The following is a 16,137-nucleotide window of genomic DNA, read 5'->3' on the forward strand; positions in this document are numbered from 1 at the left end:
TTTGAAGATTTTTGTACGGGTATTTTATTTATACCTTTGTAAATTTGACTTAATATAAATAATCTTTTGTTCATATGTATTTAAGTAGTTAGATGAGCAGTTGTACGTTAAAGTTTGTAATAATATTATTTTTGATTTTCCTTTTGTAAATTAAGACTTGTGTATGTAAATTTAATTTAATACAGTGTTTATGAGTTTGTTGAATTATTTTGAAAAAAATTTTGAGTTGTAAATTTTGAATTGAAATTTGGTTGAATTGTATTGATTTCAGAATATATTGGCGGTTGGGGTTGAGAAATGAAATTATTTAGAGTGTTTTCACAGGTTTGAATAACTGGTTTTTCTCAATTATAGACGACACTCTACCAAAATTTTTATAAAATTTGTGAAAACTTTAAATTGATTGAAAATTTAATATGTGGTTTAACTTTAAATAAAAGTTTTTAATTCCTATAAAAAATGCTCACTATCTTTAAAAAGTAAGAAAATTATTTTAAAATCCCTTATAGTGTATTTAATGAGTTATCGATAGGTGAAGTTCGGTAATTCATTAGGTACATTATAAAATCATGTTATGCCTTACATAGGTTTAAGGTGTGTCAAATATAATAAAATTATATAAATTTTGTTATTAAAAAAAGTAATGGATAAGAAAAGATACAATTGATAAAATGTCAGTTCAACAAAGCGACTTAGAATTAAAAAAAATATATTATTTTAATCTAAATTAAGGATGAACATGAACTAACTTAGTTTAGAAAATAAAAAAAAATGAATGAAAAGAATTTTTAAATTAAATTAGTTTGATTTTTATTTAATTTTAAAAATTTTTTAAAATCTTATTTTTTTTAATTATTTTAATAATAAAAAATATTTATAAATAATTTTTAATTAAATATATTAATTATTTATCTATCCTCTATAAAAATTTTAATTAAATATATAATTATTTAAAATTTTAAATTAATTTATAAATATTAAATGAATTGACTTTTATAAATTAAGTTAAATATTTTTTAAATTAATTTAATTTAATTTAAGCTTTTTGACTTATCTTAAATTTATTTCAAATTTTATCTCAGTTACATATTTTATTTTTAACTCTAATTTAATTTAAAATAAAATTTAATTTAAAAATAAATTATTTAATTCAATTCAACACAATAAAATTAAAAAAAAAAAACTGAATCTATAAAATTAAAAAGAAAAACTTAACAGAGCTATAAAAAAATTAAATAAAATTACTTCATTAGTTTATTATTTTATAAATAAAAAAACTGGAACTGATATCCATCCATTTGTCATGTTTAGAGGCGAATATTCGGTTCGAACTGAATCGAATTAAATCAAACTGAATTAAATTATAAAAATTGAATTATATATTTTAGAAATCGAACAAAATCGAAATAAGTAAAAAATCAAATCGAACTGAATCGCTCTTTTTCGGTTCGATTTGATTTAAACTGATCAGTTATGAATTTTAATTGATTTTTAATTTAGATTTGATTTTCAAATTATTTGATCTAATTTTGACTTTAGTTTGAACCTAATAACCATTAATCAATGAAATTAAATAATTAATATATATAAAATTAAATATAATTTATAAATTTCTCATAAAAATAAATCAATTCAAAAATCAATTCGATTCGATTTGAACATATAAATTATTATTCAGTTTGGTTCAATTTAATCAATTTTTTTTCTTTAAAAATGAATCGAATCAAAATAATTAAAATTTATATAATATAAAATCAAACTGAATTAATTAAATTTTAAAATTAAATTAATTAAATTAGATTGACTAGATTTAATTTAATTTTTTAATTTAATTTAATTTTTTAATTTGAATCGAAATTTGTTCTCCTTTAATCATGTGTACCCTGCAGCGCACAGCAAAAGCAGACCGAGTCCGGCATTGATAATCTCTAGACTTTCCCTTTTAAAATTGACTTTGGACAAATTGCTCAGTGGAGGACAATTTTTTTTTTTTTTGGGAAGAGTGGAAGGCGATTGAAGGGTTCCAGAGAGGAGGATGTGAAACTTTAGTGGTTGGGATTGGGGGGCATACCACCACCGCCACCTCCAGTTCACGGCTGGACGACAATGGATGAAGTATTTATAAAATTTACTTAAATTTATTTTAAATTTAATTAAAATTTATTATTAATTATTTAAAATTATTTTAAATTTAATTATTATTATTAAAAAAGTTTAAATTTATTTAATTTTACATATTTTAATTAATATTTTATATTAAAAATTATTTTAATTAATATTTTATATTTTAAAAATTTAATAATTTTATAAAATATTTAAATTTTATTTTATATAAAATAAAATATATAAAAATTTATAAATATTATTATAAAAAATATATTTTATATTTAATTAAATATTTATATAAATAAATTTAAATAATAAATATTTAATATATAAAATTTAAATTTATTATTAGTATTATTTTTTAAATTAAAATTTATTTTAAATTTAATTATATAATATTTAAATCTAATCAATTAAAATTCTATTGAATCCAATACCGTGGAAACCCAATCCGTTGTAATCTCTAATCCAATGCCCTCATTTGCTTTTCCTTTCAGTCAAAGGGCCAACCCAAGAGGCCAAGAGCACCTGGTGGTGGGTCGCTTCACCTGGCCTGGAAGAGCACGTGCGTGTCACATGCGATCCCCCACATTTAGCAATTCTCGTCGCCGAAAGTAGCATACGCGTTTTCACATGCAAAGTGATAAGCTGATAGCTATACTGATACTGACAGGTCCCTTTTGTCTATACGAGTCGTACACCACTCAAGCTGTTTCTGTTTTTTCTTTTTTTAAGTTTATATAATTTAATTTTTAATTATTTTTTAATAATAAATAACTTTTAATTATTTTTTCAAAAAAAAAAGAAATTAAGATTAATTTATCAAACTCAATTAAATATAAAAATTAAAAATTAACTTAATTATACTTATAAATTAATATATTAAATTAATTTATCTTAATTTTTTATTATTCATAAAACAAAAAAAAATATGAGAATTAGCATTATTTTTATATTTAATAATTAATATAATAATTATTTCACAAATATTTTATTTTAAATTATTATATAAATATTTAATAATTAATAATTAATAAAATAATTAATAATTATTAAAATAACTAAAAATTATTAGAAGAGCTATTTATTATTTTCTCTAAATCAATAATTAAAAATTTAAAAAATTCAAATTCAAATTTAATTTCTCCATAAAAAAAGAGCGATTTAATTAGCCGATGCTGATTAAAAGATCATAAGGTAATTTTTAACATTTAAAAAAGTTAATTTAAAAATTATATATTTACTAAATAATTAGACAAAATAATTTTAATAATGCACTAAATGACATCAGTGCCCCCACCGACGATTACGTTACATATGTGGATGCTGCTGCTACCTTAACAGTGTAAGGGTATTAAAGTCATTGCAGTAATGTTGTCCACATCCGTTCTACCCTTTTGCGCCGCAATTAGATTCCCTCTGGTTTCCTAGAATTTTGCTTCCTCTTATTTTTCTCGCTTCATTTATATTTATCATTTTTTGATTCTCAAAATCTCTTATTTAATATTAGAATTATCTCTAAAATATAAAATTTGAAATTTAAATTATAATTATAATTAATTATATTAAAAAAATTAAACCAACCTTATTGTAAGAGAAAATATAATAAACAATTTTCACCTGGTTAAGGAGCAGAGAAATTCTAAATCCGTGTGTTTGTGGGATATCTTTTCTTTGGTTTCAGTCATTCAGTTCAGAGAAACACGGGGACTGAACTTGTTAATTTCTATATATGTAAACGCAGAAATAATTTCAACACTTTTAAAGAAAAGTATAGAAACGCAATGAATTCGCATTGATTTTTCTCTGTTTTGTACTTTATGGATTGTCGATAGATTCGAGGAAAGAATGATTTTTGTTTTCTACAGCTACAGAAAGTTCTCTTCTTTTTTCGTGTGGACCGAGCAGAGGAGAACGGAGAAAAGCAAAGCTAAATACTATTTGACATCTCCAACAGCATTTTCCTTCTTCCTTGATCGGCAGAGATACTTTGAATTCACAAGGGCTTATGCCCATTAGGTATTTCCCTGGTTTTTCGATTATTATATGTTTTTTCTCCAGAAAATCGAAGCTCGTGCCTTATTAAAAGCTTTCTTGGAGTTTACTTGTCGTCAATGATCTTTGTTTCCGTGTCTCCATAGAATTTTGCTACTAGTTTAATTTGGTTTTTACGGGCGTTGTTTAGTTTCTTGATGTTTTCTTCTGGCGGTGCAGGTATGGCTGAGAAAGGGCTAAGCTCACCACCATCCACAAACCCATCCTGGCTCTTGCGGTCAAGTCCGTTGGTTCAATGGCGGTTTCATATACTAACAGCTCTGGTTTTTGTTGGAATGGTTGGTGTTTGGAGCATAGATGGGTGCAGTGTAAAGAATGTTATTGAATCGTGGAGGTTCAAGCAAGAGTTTCTAAGCAGGAGATTTAACGCACAGCCTGCAAAACCCACAAATCTAACCCAAGAAATCCATCAAAATTTCTCTAACAACTTTAACACCACCTATTTCCCGTTGCCTCAGCACAACAATACCCAGAACAGTACCACTAGCAGGAGCAGTCCTCCCAATTACAGTATTCTGAACAACGATGATAACAATGTCTCTGCTCAGAATTATTCAGATGGGTTTCTGGATAAGCCAACTGAGAAAGAATCAGAAGAAGCTAAAGGAAAGTGGGTATCAACTGATTTGAACCCAAAATTCACTTCAGATGATAATAACGTTTCTGCTCAGAATTCTTCGGATGGGTTTCTGGAGAAGCTGAAGGAGTACGAATCAGAAGCGATTGTAAAGTGGGTATCAACCGAATTAGATCCACGTTTGACTTCAAATCTTCTTTCTAAGTGGCTTGCTCCTGGAGGTGAGCCTTGCAGGGACTCTCGTGCGGTGGACATTGTGATTCCTGGATTGGACGGCCACGATTCGATTGAGCTCACCGCTGGGAATAGTCATGAATTTATTTTCCAAGCAGTGGATGAGTCCAAGAATCCTCGCTGTTTAGGTGGGGATTACTTTGAGGCTGATCTTTCGGGGGAGGCATGGAAGTCTCGGCCTTTAATAAAAGATTTTGGAAATGGGTCCTACTCGATTTCGCTTCAAGTTCATCCTGATTTTGCTGGTGAATATCATCTGACTGTAATTTTGCTTTTCAGGCATTTTGAGGGTCTAAAATTTTCGCCATCAAGATTTGTCTATGATAAAGAATTGCGTAAGGTTCAAATCAGGTTTGTGAAAGCTCATTATCAGTTGCCACAATTACAAGTTTGTGAAAAATCTGATTTCACTAGAGATCTTTGGGTAGGGAGGTGGACAAGGCATGGAAAGAATGATGATTGTGAAATCAGTAATGATGGGCGGTATCGGTGCCTGCAACCATATTTTCCATGCCAAAGTCCATGGTGTGATGGTTCCTTAGGCTTGTTAGAGAGTAATGGTTGGGTTTATTCTAGTCAGTGTTCCTTCAGGCTGTTTTCAGCTGATTCTGCTTGGAGTTGCCTAAAGGATAGGTGGATTTTCTTTTGGGGCGATTCCAATCATGTTGATACTATAAGAAACATGCTCAATTTTGTCTTGGATTTGTCTGAAATAAAATCTGTTCCTAGACGGTTTGATATGAATTTTTCAAACCCAAAAGATGCATCTGAATCAGTTCGAATTACCAGCATTTTCAATGGTCATTGGAATGAAACAAAGAATTACCAAGGATTCAATTCTTTGAAGGATGAAGGATTTAGAAATTTGTTGAAGAAGTACTTCTCGGAAGACACTGTGCCAGACACTATAATCATGAATTCTGGTTTACATGATGGCGTATTTTGGTCTAATATCAGACAATTTTCAGCTGGAGTTGATTATGCAGTTTCATTTTGGAAAGAAGTTACTGATTCTGTGAAGCAAAGAGGATTAATAGTTCCTCAAATCTTTTATCGTACCACCATAGCAACTGGTGGGTATGCTAGGGCACTAGCATTTAATCCCAACAAGATGGAGGCATTTAACTGGGTGGTGTTGGATAAATTTAGGCGAGCCCAACTGCTTTCTGGTGTGATTGATAATTTTGATATGACTTTTCCTTGGCATTTTGACAATCGTTGCAACGATGGGGTGCATTATGGCAGAGCTCCAGCGAAGATGAAGTGGAGAGATGGTGAAATCGGACACCAGTATTTTGTAGACCTTATGTTGGCTCATGTGCTGCTTAATGCTGTGTGTGCAAGATAGTAAATAAAGTGGCTGGATTGTTATTTGGGGATTCTTGTTTTGGGGATGGAGCACTAACATGGCGGCTTTGTGAAGCTGACAGTGCCAGGAGTTGCAAGCAAACTTGGAATCCCCCGTTAACCTGGTGTCCAAGTGAGTTTCACACGTATTGTTCTTTCAATTAGAATCAGCATTCTTTATTTGTTTATATTTATATTATATTGCCACATATGGTTTTTGATACTTGTAGATTATGAGAGGTTCTTCCCCAATTTATCATGTGGTATTGTAATTATTGGATAGATTCGGTAGGGTATAGCCCTTTTTCTAAGTTTAGGAGTTCATCATACAATTGAAATTTGCAGAGCATCTAAACTGGTTTTGAGTTGATTTCCTTGCCTTGGCAGGTCTAAACAAATTTCAGTGAATGTATCTCAGATGAATTTGTGCTTTGTTTGATCATTAATGGGATTTAGCATTTGTCAGAAGAAGCTGTTGTTGTTGTGTATTGTTTATTTTGATACGTCATCCTTGCCATTTGCAACTATCAGAACTTGAATCGGTAATTAAGAAGATAATGTTGATTAATTTTTGAGAGAAACTGTTGTCCATATGCTATGCATGGTTATTACCAATTCTGAACTTTGATGTTATTATAAATTATGAAGGCTTACTTTCTTTTTGAAAATTCTCGCAATGTTTGGGTTTGAGGCCTTAGAAACTATAAAACTTTTATGGATTTTTAATTTTATGGGTTTTTAGAATTTCCTTATTTAATATTGTGGGAAATCGAATGGTGTCTTAAAACAAACAAAATCCCTTTATCATTAAAATAAAGGGATTTCACAAAACCACATCTGAGTAGCTTATCTCAATTCTCAACTAGATTTAATGTTTTCTCTTTTCTCTCTTGGGTTCTTTGTCTTCTGAGACCTAGAGTTTTTGTTTCTATCGGGACTCTGCCCTTCCCGAGTAGGGGATGACCTTCTTCTTCCTTGCCTAGATTATCCCTTCCTCACTGTCGGGAAGGTTTGTGGATAAATAAAATGGGTTTTTTTTGTTGGCAATTTTAGTACTTAAAATGTGAGGGTCTTTTTGTTGATTTGTCTTCTTTCTTTTTTTTTTATTTTTTTTTTATTTTTTATGGTTGCTTGTAGGTTTTATGACCTTGCAGGTGGAGGGCCGATCTCTGAAGACTGCCATTTCTCTGCTTGTGTCTCATCCAGCTAAAGGCATGAGAAATCTGAACTTCGATCGTTGGTTTGATATGAGGTATGGTGCGAGTGAGACACTGGATGAGCTAAGTCTTCGTCGCCCATTGTGAATGGACGTGCGATTGCTGCTTCGCTAGAACCACGATCTCTGGTTTTGTTAGGCTCCCATGGCTTTGATCTCCCTTGTTCCCTATGTCCCTAGTGTCGGTAGATTCTTGGTGCAACTCTCTGGGTTTAGCTTTGTAGAATGGCTGTTACCTTTCTATATGGCCAAATTGAATGGTCTGTTTTGGTCGGCGATTTGGTAGTAGCTGCTTGTGTCATTCCGGGTTGATGATTCGGGTGAAGGATCCAGCACGTAGTCTGGGTTTAGTTTAGGCTTGGAAATTTGGGTCTTTTTCTTATGGACTAAGACAATAAGATAAAGCTAGGGTTTTTTTATTTTTTAGGCTGCACTACGATGTTTTGTGCTTAAAACTCAAATTATGTAATTTTTCCTCTACGAGATGAATATTTTATCTCTTGAAAAAAAAAATAATGGGTAGAAGTAAATAATTTCTATTCAATAAAAAGGAAAAACACTCCACTAAAAATTATATCATATTTTAATAAATTATATCTAAATATAAAACTGTATAATATTTTTTTTATTTTTTTATTGAAAAACAATATTAAGGGAAAAAATATAAAGAGAGAAAAATAAAAAATGATAATAAAGAAATAAAAAGAAGATGATAAAATAAATTGAATAAAAAAAATCAGAAGTATTAAATAAATAATAAAATTAAATTATAAAAATTAAATAATAATGTTCTTTTTAATATAAAATTTAAAATTAATTAATTTTTTTTAAAATAAATAGACTAATAATAATTTAACTTGCATTCAAATTGATCGATTGATAAAATAATTAATAAAATGATTTAATAGATTAAAAATAAAAATAAAAGCTTATGTACCTTTTTTTAAGATAAGGATTAAAATAGAAATTTTCTTATTTAATAATTGAAAAAGAAATAATATTTAAAAAATCGTAAGCTTATTCATTGTAGTCTTGTCGGTTAGGATATTCGGCTCTCACTCGAAAAACCCAAGTTCGATTCCCGGTAAAGGAAATATATAAAAGTTTTTTTAAATAATTTTTTTCATGGCCTAAAATACCAAAATTTGTTCAGATCCTCATTTTCCTCTTTGCTCAAATTTTGCAACCCACGCAAAAATCTGGCAAATCTTGGGGGATTAAGGCCTCGTTTGCCGCTCAAGCAAGCAGTATCGGAGTACGAAAACGACGACGAGGACTGCAGGCCTTGGCGCCGCAGGATTTCTTCCACCATGGCTTCTTTCACCTGGGGCTCTGCTCTTAGGATCACTCTCCTCATTCTTCTCCTTGCTGCTGTTATTTTTGCTTGCTTCACCCTCCCCGTCGAAAAGGTAAAATTCTCTTATCCTTCTTTCTCTTCATTTCGCTTTTCGGTCCAACACCCCAATCCCCACACCCCCCCCCCTCCTCTCTGATTATGCTATGGGATTTGCGATTCTTTGTGCTTTGTCTGATTTGGGATTTTGCTTGATTTATTATCTGTTGGTTTAATTATTAATTCACGCAATGTGATCATACTTGAAATTCATATTCATTTAGGGAGATAATTTTGAAGTCCATTCGATTCCTCAATCACTGTTTCAAGCGATGAGATACAGTTTAATTTCCTTAATTTTTGGCTGCAATAATATATAAGGCGGAAGCTAAAATTAAGGTCTTCATGTGTTCTAATAATATTGTCAAGGTTATATCTCTATTAAAAATAAATTGCATAGGTGAAATGGCAGCTTCTTGCTTATTATATAACTGTTATGTAGTTTCTCCACTATTGCTAAAAACTCAGTCCAGATGTTTATTCATTTTGTTATGTAGTTATATGATAGGATTTGACATTGTTTGTTAGATTACTTATTTACTTTCTCGTTTGCAATAACAGGTTCTGTTTCAATTACTTTGATGTAACATTTTACTTTATTGCAGCCATGCATTTGTATTGACTAAAGGCCAGTTTTCATGCAGATCTTGAAGGACTTCTTATTATGGGTTGAGCAAGATCTTGGGCCTTGGGGACCGCTTGTGCTGTTAGTCAATTTTTTCTTCATGTTCTCCTTGTTTTTTTCCCCTTATTAACTTCGCATAGAATTGTTTTCCTTCACAAAGTAATTTGATATTGATTTTGTTCAAACTGTGCTGATAGTTGTAGCAAGAATGGTGCAGTCAAATTTCATATCATGATATTTGTGATCAATAAAACATTCTAGTATGAATGGATTGATCATATTCTGATCTGTTCTGGGAATTAGTCAATTCATATTTCTTGTCATTTGGTGATATGCAGGGCTGTTGCATACATTCCTCTAACGGTCTTGGCGGTTCCAGCATCGGTGCTTACTGTAAGCCTTGATAACCTTTAATATATTCATGTCAACCCAGTCACAATTCCTTATTGTTTTCCACAACTAATGCTTTGGTAATCTGATGATATTCCTGGCTTTGTTTGCTTGGAGTTTGTTCTCCAGCATTCCACTTCAGTAGTATCAAGTGGGTGCTTCCTATTCTTGATTACAATCTTTTGTCACATGCAGATTCCCTAGGCATTATGAAACAAATTGCTGCATGTATACATGTTTTTTCATCCCCTTGGTGCTATTTATAATAATTTTCTCTATACAAGTATCAAGACCTCTACTGATTTGGTTACCATTGTTCAGCTTGGTGGTGGATATCTCTTTGGGTTACCCGTGGGCTTTGTTGCTGATTCTGTTGGTGCCACAATTGGTGCTGGGTCTGCTTTTCTTCTTGGAAGAACAGTGGGTTTTCTGAACTTTGTGATATATACTTTTCAGCTTCAGTTCTATTAAGGGCATATTATGTGTGAGCAAAAGAGAACCTTTTTATTATTAGTTTCTTCTGGTAAAGCTTGTATTTATGAGAGGCTTAGGAAAAAAAGAAATGATGTGCATTTTTAATTTTTCATCTCTTTTGGTTTTCTATATCAGCTAGTCAGAAGGTATATTTTCTATTTTTTATTTATTCATGTATAATTTTTATCATATTTGGATATCTCTTTGTAGATTGGTAGATCTTTTGTTGTTTCCAAGTTGAAGGATTATCCACAGTTTAGGTCAGTTGCAATTGCAATTCAGAGATCTGGCTTTAAGGTTTGTATATTTCATGTTTGATCTTTGAAAACTCTATTAATTTTACGTTGTTCTCGCCCATTAGCAGCTAAGAAGTTTATTATTTTTTGTTAAAAAACTTTTTCGTATATTTCTGAATTTCCTTATCTTTTTTTGCAGATTGTTCTTCTGCTTCGACTTGTTCCCTTACTTCCTTTTAACATGTTGAATTACCTGCTGTCTGTGACTCCTGTTCCATTAGGAGAATACATGCTGGCTTCCTGGATAGGAATGATGGTATGTTCTTTGCTCCTCATCCTGTACTACCTGGTGATTTATCCCAATGATTGATAGTCCTGTGGGGTGTTTTTTATTGAATGTGTAATGTCATGGGGGGATGCAGTTTCACCTATGATTGTCCTCTATGCCATATATAACCTGAAGCATGCTTTATGAACCTTGATCTTGGCATGTGATGCTTGGATTATGATTGTTTGGTGTAATTCATATTTGATGGAGCAAACAACTTAATCTCTCGCTAGTTCATGTTGATTCAGAACCAAAGAAAAATCTGTGATTATATCCACTGTGCTATGTTATGATTCTTGATCTTTGCCTAAATGAGCCTTGAAATATATTGAAATTGGATTTTTTTAATCTTATCAGAAGAGTATTGAGTTTCATCTTTGCAGATGTGCATATGAGAAATAGTGTGAGATTGGTACTAGTTAAATATAAATCTTTACTTTCCATCTTCTTACAGCCAATAACTCTTGCATTGGTATATGTTGGAACAACTCTGAAAGATCTTTCTGATGTAACCCATGGATGGAGTGAGTTTTCAACTACTCGTTGGGTAAGAAGCTTATTATACTCTTGTATGTTTAAGGAATATGTTGACCTTTTAGCTGCCTTCTTATGCATACATCTATATGACACAAGTTTTTTTGCCATTTTTCCTGATTTCTGATACATTTTTACTCCTCAAATGTAGGTCTGTATCATATTGGGCCTTGTTGTATCTGGTAAGTTGTAACTCATAATATACACATCTGTATTTTTTTTTTTTTTTTCTGATTGCTGCAAGTTTTTTTGTCTTTTCTTTTCTTGTTTTTTTGTTTTTTCTTTTCTTTCTTTTGTGATTTGGAGAGAGAAAGAAGGGAGGGAGGGAGTTGATTCTTTGACCATTTGGGTTGGGTTTTGACCTTTTAGGGCATTGAGATTATAGCATTCAAAAAGAGTTTCAGGTATTTTTATTATATATCCACAAATTGAAATGAGCTAAAAGGAAGTGGACATACTTTGGGGCTTGTGGACAAACATTTGCATGTGTTTTCCCCAACTAAATTTATAATTATGAATTTATCACCATGGAAATATCATTTGAGTTTACTTTATGTAGTATGTTATGTTATTTATTTTATAGAAGTAAGAGTTGGTAAGAAAATGAGAAGCTGTTAGGGTAGGAATCCTAATAGAGAATTGTAGAAGAAATAGAACACAGAGAGAGAGAGAAGGAAGTAGAAGAAGAGAGAGAATTAGAGAATTCAGAAGAGAGAGATCTGTGTTATTGATTCAATTTCTTGAATGAGTAATACAGGAGCTATCCCAGCTCATTTATAATGCAGTTCCTGCCTTTGGTAACTGCTCTAGTAACAAATCCCAACATCCCTAACTGACAGTAACAACTCCAACAACTTCAACTGAAGTGAATACAGTAGCAGCTTCTAACTAAATTTCCTTCCAACCAGCTAATTAACTACGTGATTCCCTTTGCAATCAAGTACACATTATTCCCTACCTTCTTCCTATACCTTTTCCTATAATATGTAACAGAAGCACGACATCAATTATCATATTATTCTTTGAACTAACATAACTTTCATGTTCATATCTTGAATCGAATTGTAAGCAACTGATTGAGTTGTGATGAATTTGCAATTTGAGTTCTGAGCAATCAAGTGTTGTGTAAAAAAGAAGTAAACCATGAAACAAATAATGTATAATAATTTATGTAGGAGACAATATATACTAAAGAACAATATTAAGAGCTACAAATGCCATTGAGATATTAAGGTGCATGTGAATGTAGATCTTTTATATGCAAACAATCTACTACGTGATAGTGGAATCATGAAAAGCATGCTTCTCTTGCGCCTATATAACAAAATTCAGCTCCTATCCGTTTGGAAATTCATTAATGCTAGAACAATTGAAGTGGGAGAAATTGAACAGGAAGAGAATGGAGTCAGGCATTTCATTTAAAGTATTTATACCTGATTGCTAATTGAAGATTGATGGGTTAGCTTATCTTTCTCATTAGTTTGTCAGAATTTGAACATTTGTAATGCTTAATCGTCCTTGTTGGCTTCTGTGCAGTGGTGCTAATTTTGTGTGTTACTAAAGTTGCTAAGTCTGCTTTGGACAAAGCTTTGGCCGAGAATGAGGATATAGATAGCATTTTGGCTTCTTCTCAGTTACCTATTGTGGCTGATCCTCCTGTTGATCTGAGCCAGCCTCTCATAATCAAGATAGACACATCTGAAGATGATCATGAAAAATGAATCTCATATTTTATGGAAATTGTTTCCCTACATCTTTTAACAGTAATGCTTGGGTTCGGCATCTCAGCATATGGCCTTGTCATTGTGATCTGTACAGTGTAATCATTTACAAAATGTAGGATAGGATAGAAGTGGCTGATCAACATTTGAGATCTAGTATGATCTAGTATTAGTGTGGCTATGCCACTTGAATTGGAATTAATAATTATTACAGAATCATAGAATCAAATCATTGTTTTGAGTGAATCTGCATGATGAGCTTTTTCTAATTTCCTAGTTGTTCATACTCTTTCTCACTTGTACCGTTGGCATATTCATTAATAAATCTCATAATTTGTAACCATTGAGTTTGCTAGTATTGGGATAAACATTTGCCCAACTTTGAAGGATCACATGTGTTGGAGCATGTGCTTAGTTGTACCGGTTTGTGTTTAAAACATGACTGGAAAGAGTTGGTATAAGCTTGAGCTTAAGCTGAGAGTATCATAACCAATAAAAGAAAAACCATCGACATTGAAACTAAAGATCCTGAGAGGAATGGTCTCTCATTAACTTGCCTGGCTAGTGATATAAATCTCGAATCCTGACGCATTTTCTGTAGGGGTACCAACCTGTCAGTGTATCGTTGTAGTGAGCTATTTCTTTATTATAATTTTTTATATATTTCTATATTTGTTCATCATCACTTTATTAGCTCCCCATGCCAACTAGTCTCTTTATTCATTTTTCTGACCAAACGGTGGATTGAAAGAGGACAGAATTTTCATTCTGCGTTGGAATATGGATATACTAATCAAAGGTAAAGGACGAAGAAATCAAGTAGCTAGAAATTGTGGTATTGCGCAAACAGTAGCATCCATTGTTGATTGCGTATCTGTTAGAATGGTCTTCACTCTTCATCATTCTTGCTGATTGTTAACATACAGCTTGACACCATAATTGGAGGTATTTTGTCTGCTTACGCAGCAATTTGTGACGTGCTAACAAGCGCCTGGCAGATGAACCTAATTTGCAGGCCATGGTCCACCCATTTGGATGGTGTGATCCAAAATTACAGGCACAATTAGCAAATATTCTCGCTGTTTAAAAATTAAAATTTTGCAAGAATATAATTCAATTTTTTTTATCAATTTTATATTTAGAATAAAAAAATTAATTTTTTAATTTAAAAAAATATTTTTTAAAAAAATAAAAATTAAGTATAATTTTTTTTCTTAAGACTCAATTAAATTCTTTTCTTTTGTAAAATGATTTATTTCAAATGAAGCCTTTTAAAATTGGATCGGAAAAGTTTGTTCCAAGACTTGAACAGGAGGGAGTAAAAAGCGATTGCAATGATGAAAGGTGAAGCAAAATCATATGCATTCTCATTATGAAAATTTTATATGTGCTGTGGGAACCATTGGCTTCTCTCTTTTTAAACTTTTCTCAAACATACAAGAGAAAAACCAGATGCTAGAATTTTTATAAGTTTTTGCTGCAATTTTTCACCTTTCCCACAGTCTTCTTGTGTGGAATTTAGGGTGTTCTTGGGCCCTACCATTTCCTCAAAGAAAGGGTTCAATATTCTACCATAGCATAAGAATTTTACTATCATACAATTCCATTTATCCGCAATCTGGTTCTTATACAAATCAGGACCATCCAAATTGTGATCTGCCTTTTGGTGGATCCACAACCTAATAATCACAGCCATCCAAAAAGATACAGGTTGTTGTGTGCCTTATTTATAAGGGACACGTTCGACTTCTATAACAGAAAGCAATAAGGTTGATACAAAATTTAAGGTTTCTGAGTCCAATGACAGGGTTCAGCATTTTCCCTCTTGGGGGTTGTTTTGATGGTTGTCGAGATCATACACAAACTTCAGGATTCGGCTCCAGGATCTGGAACCTGAGTGACAGGCCAGTTGAGCTGCAAGTAAGGGTGGGATCAATACTGAAAAAGGTTCACACATTGAAGCCAGGCTCTTCAAAGAGACTAAAATGCAAGAGCATATACAAGGCCTACATGCCTGGAAGGAGTGGAAGTGCTAGTGCTGGAGGCATGAAGAGCCTGCTTTATTACTATGATGAGACATGCCAACCTTATATTTGGGTGCATGACACTGGAGGTGATTTCTCCAGGATGGTCAAACAACAGTACATTAGTCTTGAAGACCTGAGGGATTATTCTGAGATCAGAATTTTCAGGGATCATCAAAGAGGCTGCATATCTGTCCGCAAGAAGCCTAGGCCAGATTTCTGCTGACTCTCGACATAATCAAAGTTATTTTGCAAGCTTATAAATGCGTGGCTGATGGAATTGAAGTTTTTTCTCTGTCCAGATTTTTTTCTTCTTTTTTTTTTTTTTGAAAAAATTCTGTATTCTATTGGGTGTTCTTCATGAATTCAGATTGGATTGTCACCTATAGCAAAACATGTAATGAGATTACAGACTATAGTGTAGCTCCTCTAGGTCTTGATTAATTCTTTAATGATCTGATATGTTGTTTGAGGATGGAATCATGGAAGATATAGAGAACTCAAGTCTCTATTCAGCACAGCGCCATTCCTTGTCTTCACCATCCAGGAAGAGAGAATATGGAAGAGAATGACTTCCAAAAATTGTATGCGAGAGATTGGAGAATTTTTTTGTTTCTTTTCATTTAATTCTGACAGAAATTTAAATTTGAGATTTCATAATTTTGGATACAACTCTAATATTATTAAATTAAAACTTGTTAATTTTCACTTGTGAAGCTTTTGCAAATTTTTGTTGGCATGTTAGAAATTTAATAATATCTACTTGTACTATTCATCTCAAATGAGAATAAAACCAGATACCAAAGGATAAAGAATCAAGTTGTCACATTTCTTAAAGAGCATCTATTTATCCTTTTCTTTTGATGGAAGTTACATG

The 16,137-nt window shown here is 31.8% G+C and overlaps 3 protein-coding genes across 4 annotated transcripts; all 3 read left to right on the forward strand.

Moving 5' to 3' along the window:
- The first annotated feature begins 3,726 nt into the window (after nucleotides 1–3,726).
- On the forward strand, nucleotides 3,727–8,015 carry LOC110640847 (uncharacterized). 2 transcript variants are annotated; one of them, XM_058145050.1, is made up of 3 exons: nucleotides 3,727–4,125; nucleotides 4,321–7,328; nucleotides 7,457–8,015. In XM_058145050.1, the coding sequence occupies exon 2, from the start codon at nucleotides 4,323–4,325 to the stop codon at nucleotides 6,318–6,320; it is 1,998 nt and encodes a 665-aa protein (XP_058001033.1). In that variant the 5' UTR covers nucleotides 3,727–4,125; nucleotides 4,321–4,322; the 3' UTR covers nucleotides 6,321–7,328; nucleotides 7,457–8,015. The 2 variants fall into 2 exon arrangements, with proteins under 2 accessions (XP_058001033.1, XP_058001032.1); XM_058145049.1 differs by having other exon boundaries at nucleotides 4,321–6,452.
- A 538-nt stretch (nucleotides 8,016–8,553) lies between these two features.
- LOC110640860 (uncharacterized) lies at nucleotides 8,554–13,482 on the forward strand. Its single transcript, XM_058145051.1, has 9 exons — nucleotides 8,554–8,944; nucleotides 9,573–9,634; nucleotides 9,892–9,946; nucleotides 10,265–10,363; nucleotides 10,628–10,714; nucleotides 10,853–10,969; nucleotides 11,436–11,528; nucleotides 11,667–11,697; nucleotides 13,052–13,482. Exons 1-9 carry the CDS (start codon nucleotides 8,846–8,848, stop codon nucleotides 13,234–13,236), a joined length of 828 nt encoding a protein of 275 aa, XP_058001034.1. The 5' UTR covers nucleotides 8,554–8,845; the 3' UTR covers nucleotides 13,237–13,482.
- Nucleotides 13,483–14,656: 1,174 nt separating this feature from the next.
- LOC110640858 (uncharacterized) lies at nucleotides 14,657–15,920 on the forward strand. The gene has a single exon (XM_021792382.2). The coding sequence runs from the start codon at nucleotides 15,037–15,039 to the stop codon at nucleotides 15,484–15,486; it is 450 nt and encodes a 149-aa protein (XP_021648074.2). The 5' UTR covers nucleotides 14,657–15,036; the 3' UTR covers nucleotides 15,487–15,920.
- Nucleotides 15,921–16,137: the final 217 nt, after the last annotated feature.

The sequence above is a fragment of the Hevea brasiliensis genome, chromosome 4 (genome assembly GCF_030052815.1).
Source record: "Hevea brasiliensis isolate MT/VB/25A 57/8 chromosome 4, ASM3005281v1, whole genome shotgun sequence".
NCBI classification, from domain to species: Eukaryota; Viridiplantae; Streptophyta; class Magnoliopsida; order Malpighiales; family Euphorbiaceae; genus Hevea; species Hevea brasiliensis.

Excerpts from the sequence above, each read along its gene's own strand:
- LOC110640847 (XM_058145050.1), top strand. The coding sequence starts at position 4,323 with ATGGCTGAGAAAGGGCTAAGCTCACCACCATCCACAAACCCATCCTGG.
- LOC110640860 (XM_058145051.1), top strand. The coding sequence starts at position 8,846 with ATGGCTTCTTTCACCTGGGGCTCTGCTCTTAGGATCACTCTCCTCATT. Across the intron at positions 8,945-9,572 it reads TCACCCTCCCCGTCGAAAAG|ATCTTGAAGGACTTCTTATT; the intron begins GTAAAATTCTCT and ends GTTTTCATGCAG. Across the intron at positions 11,698-13,051 it reads ATTGGGCCTTGTTGTATCTG|TGGTGCTAATTTTGTGTGTT; the intron begins GTAAGTTGTAAC and ends GCTTCTGTGCAG.
- LOC110640858 (XM_021792382.2), top strand. The coding sequence starts at position 15,037 with ATGACAGGGTTCAGCATTTTCCCTCTTGGGGGTTGTTTTGATGGTTGT.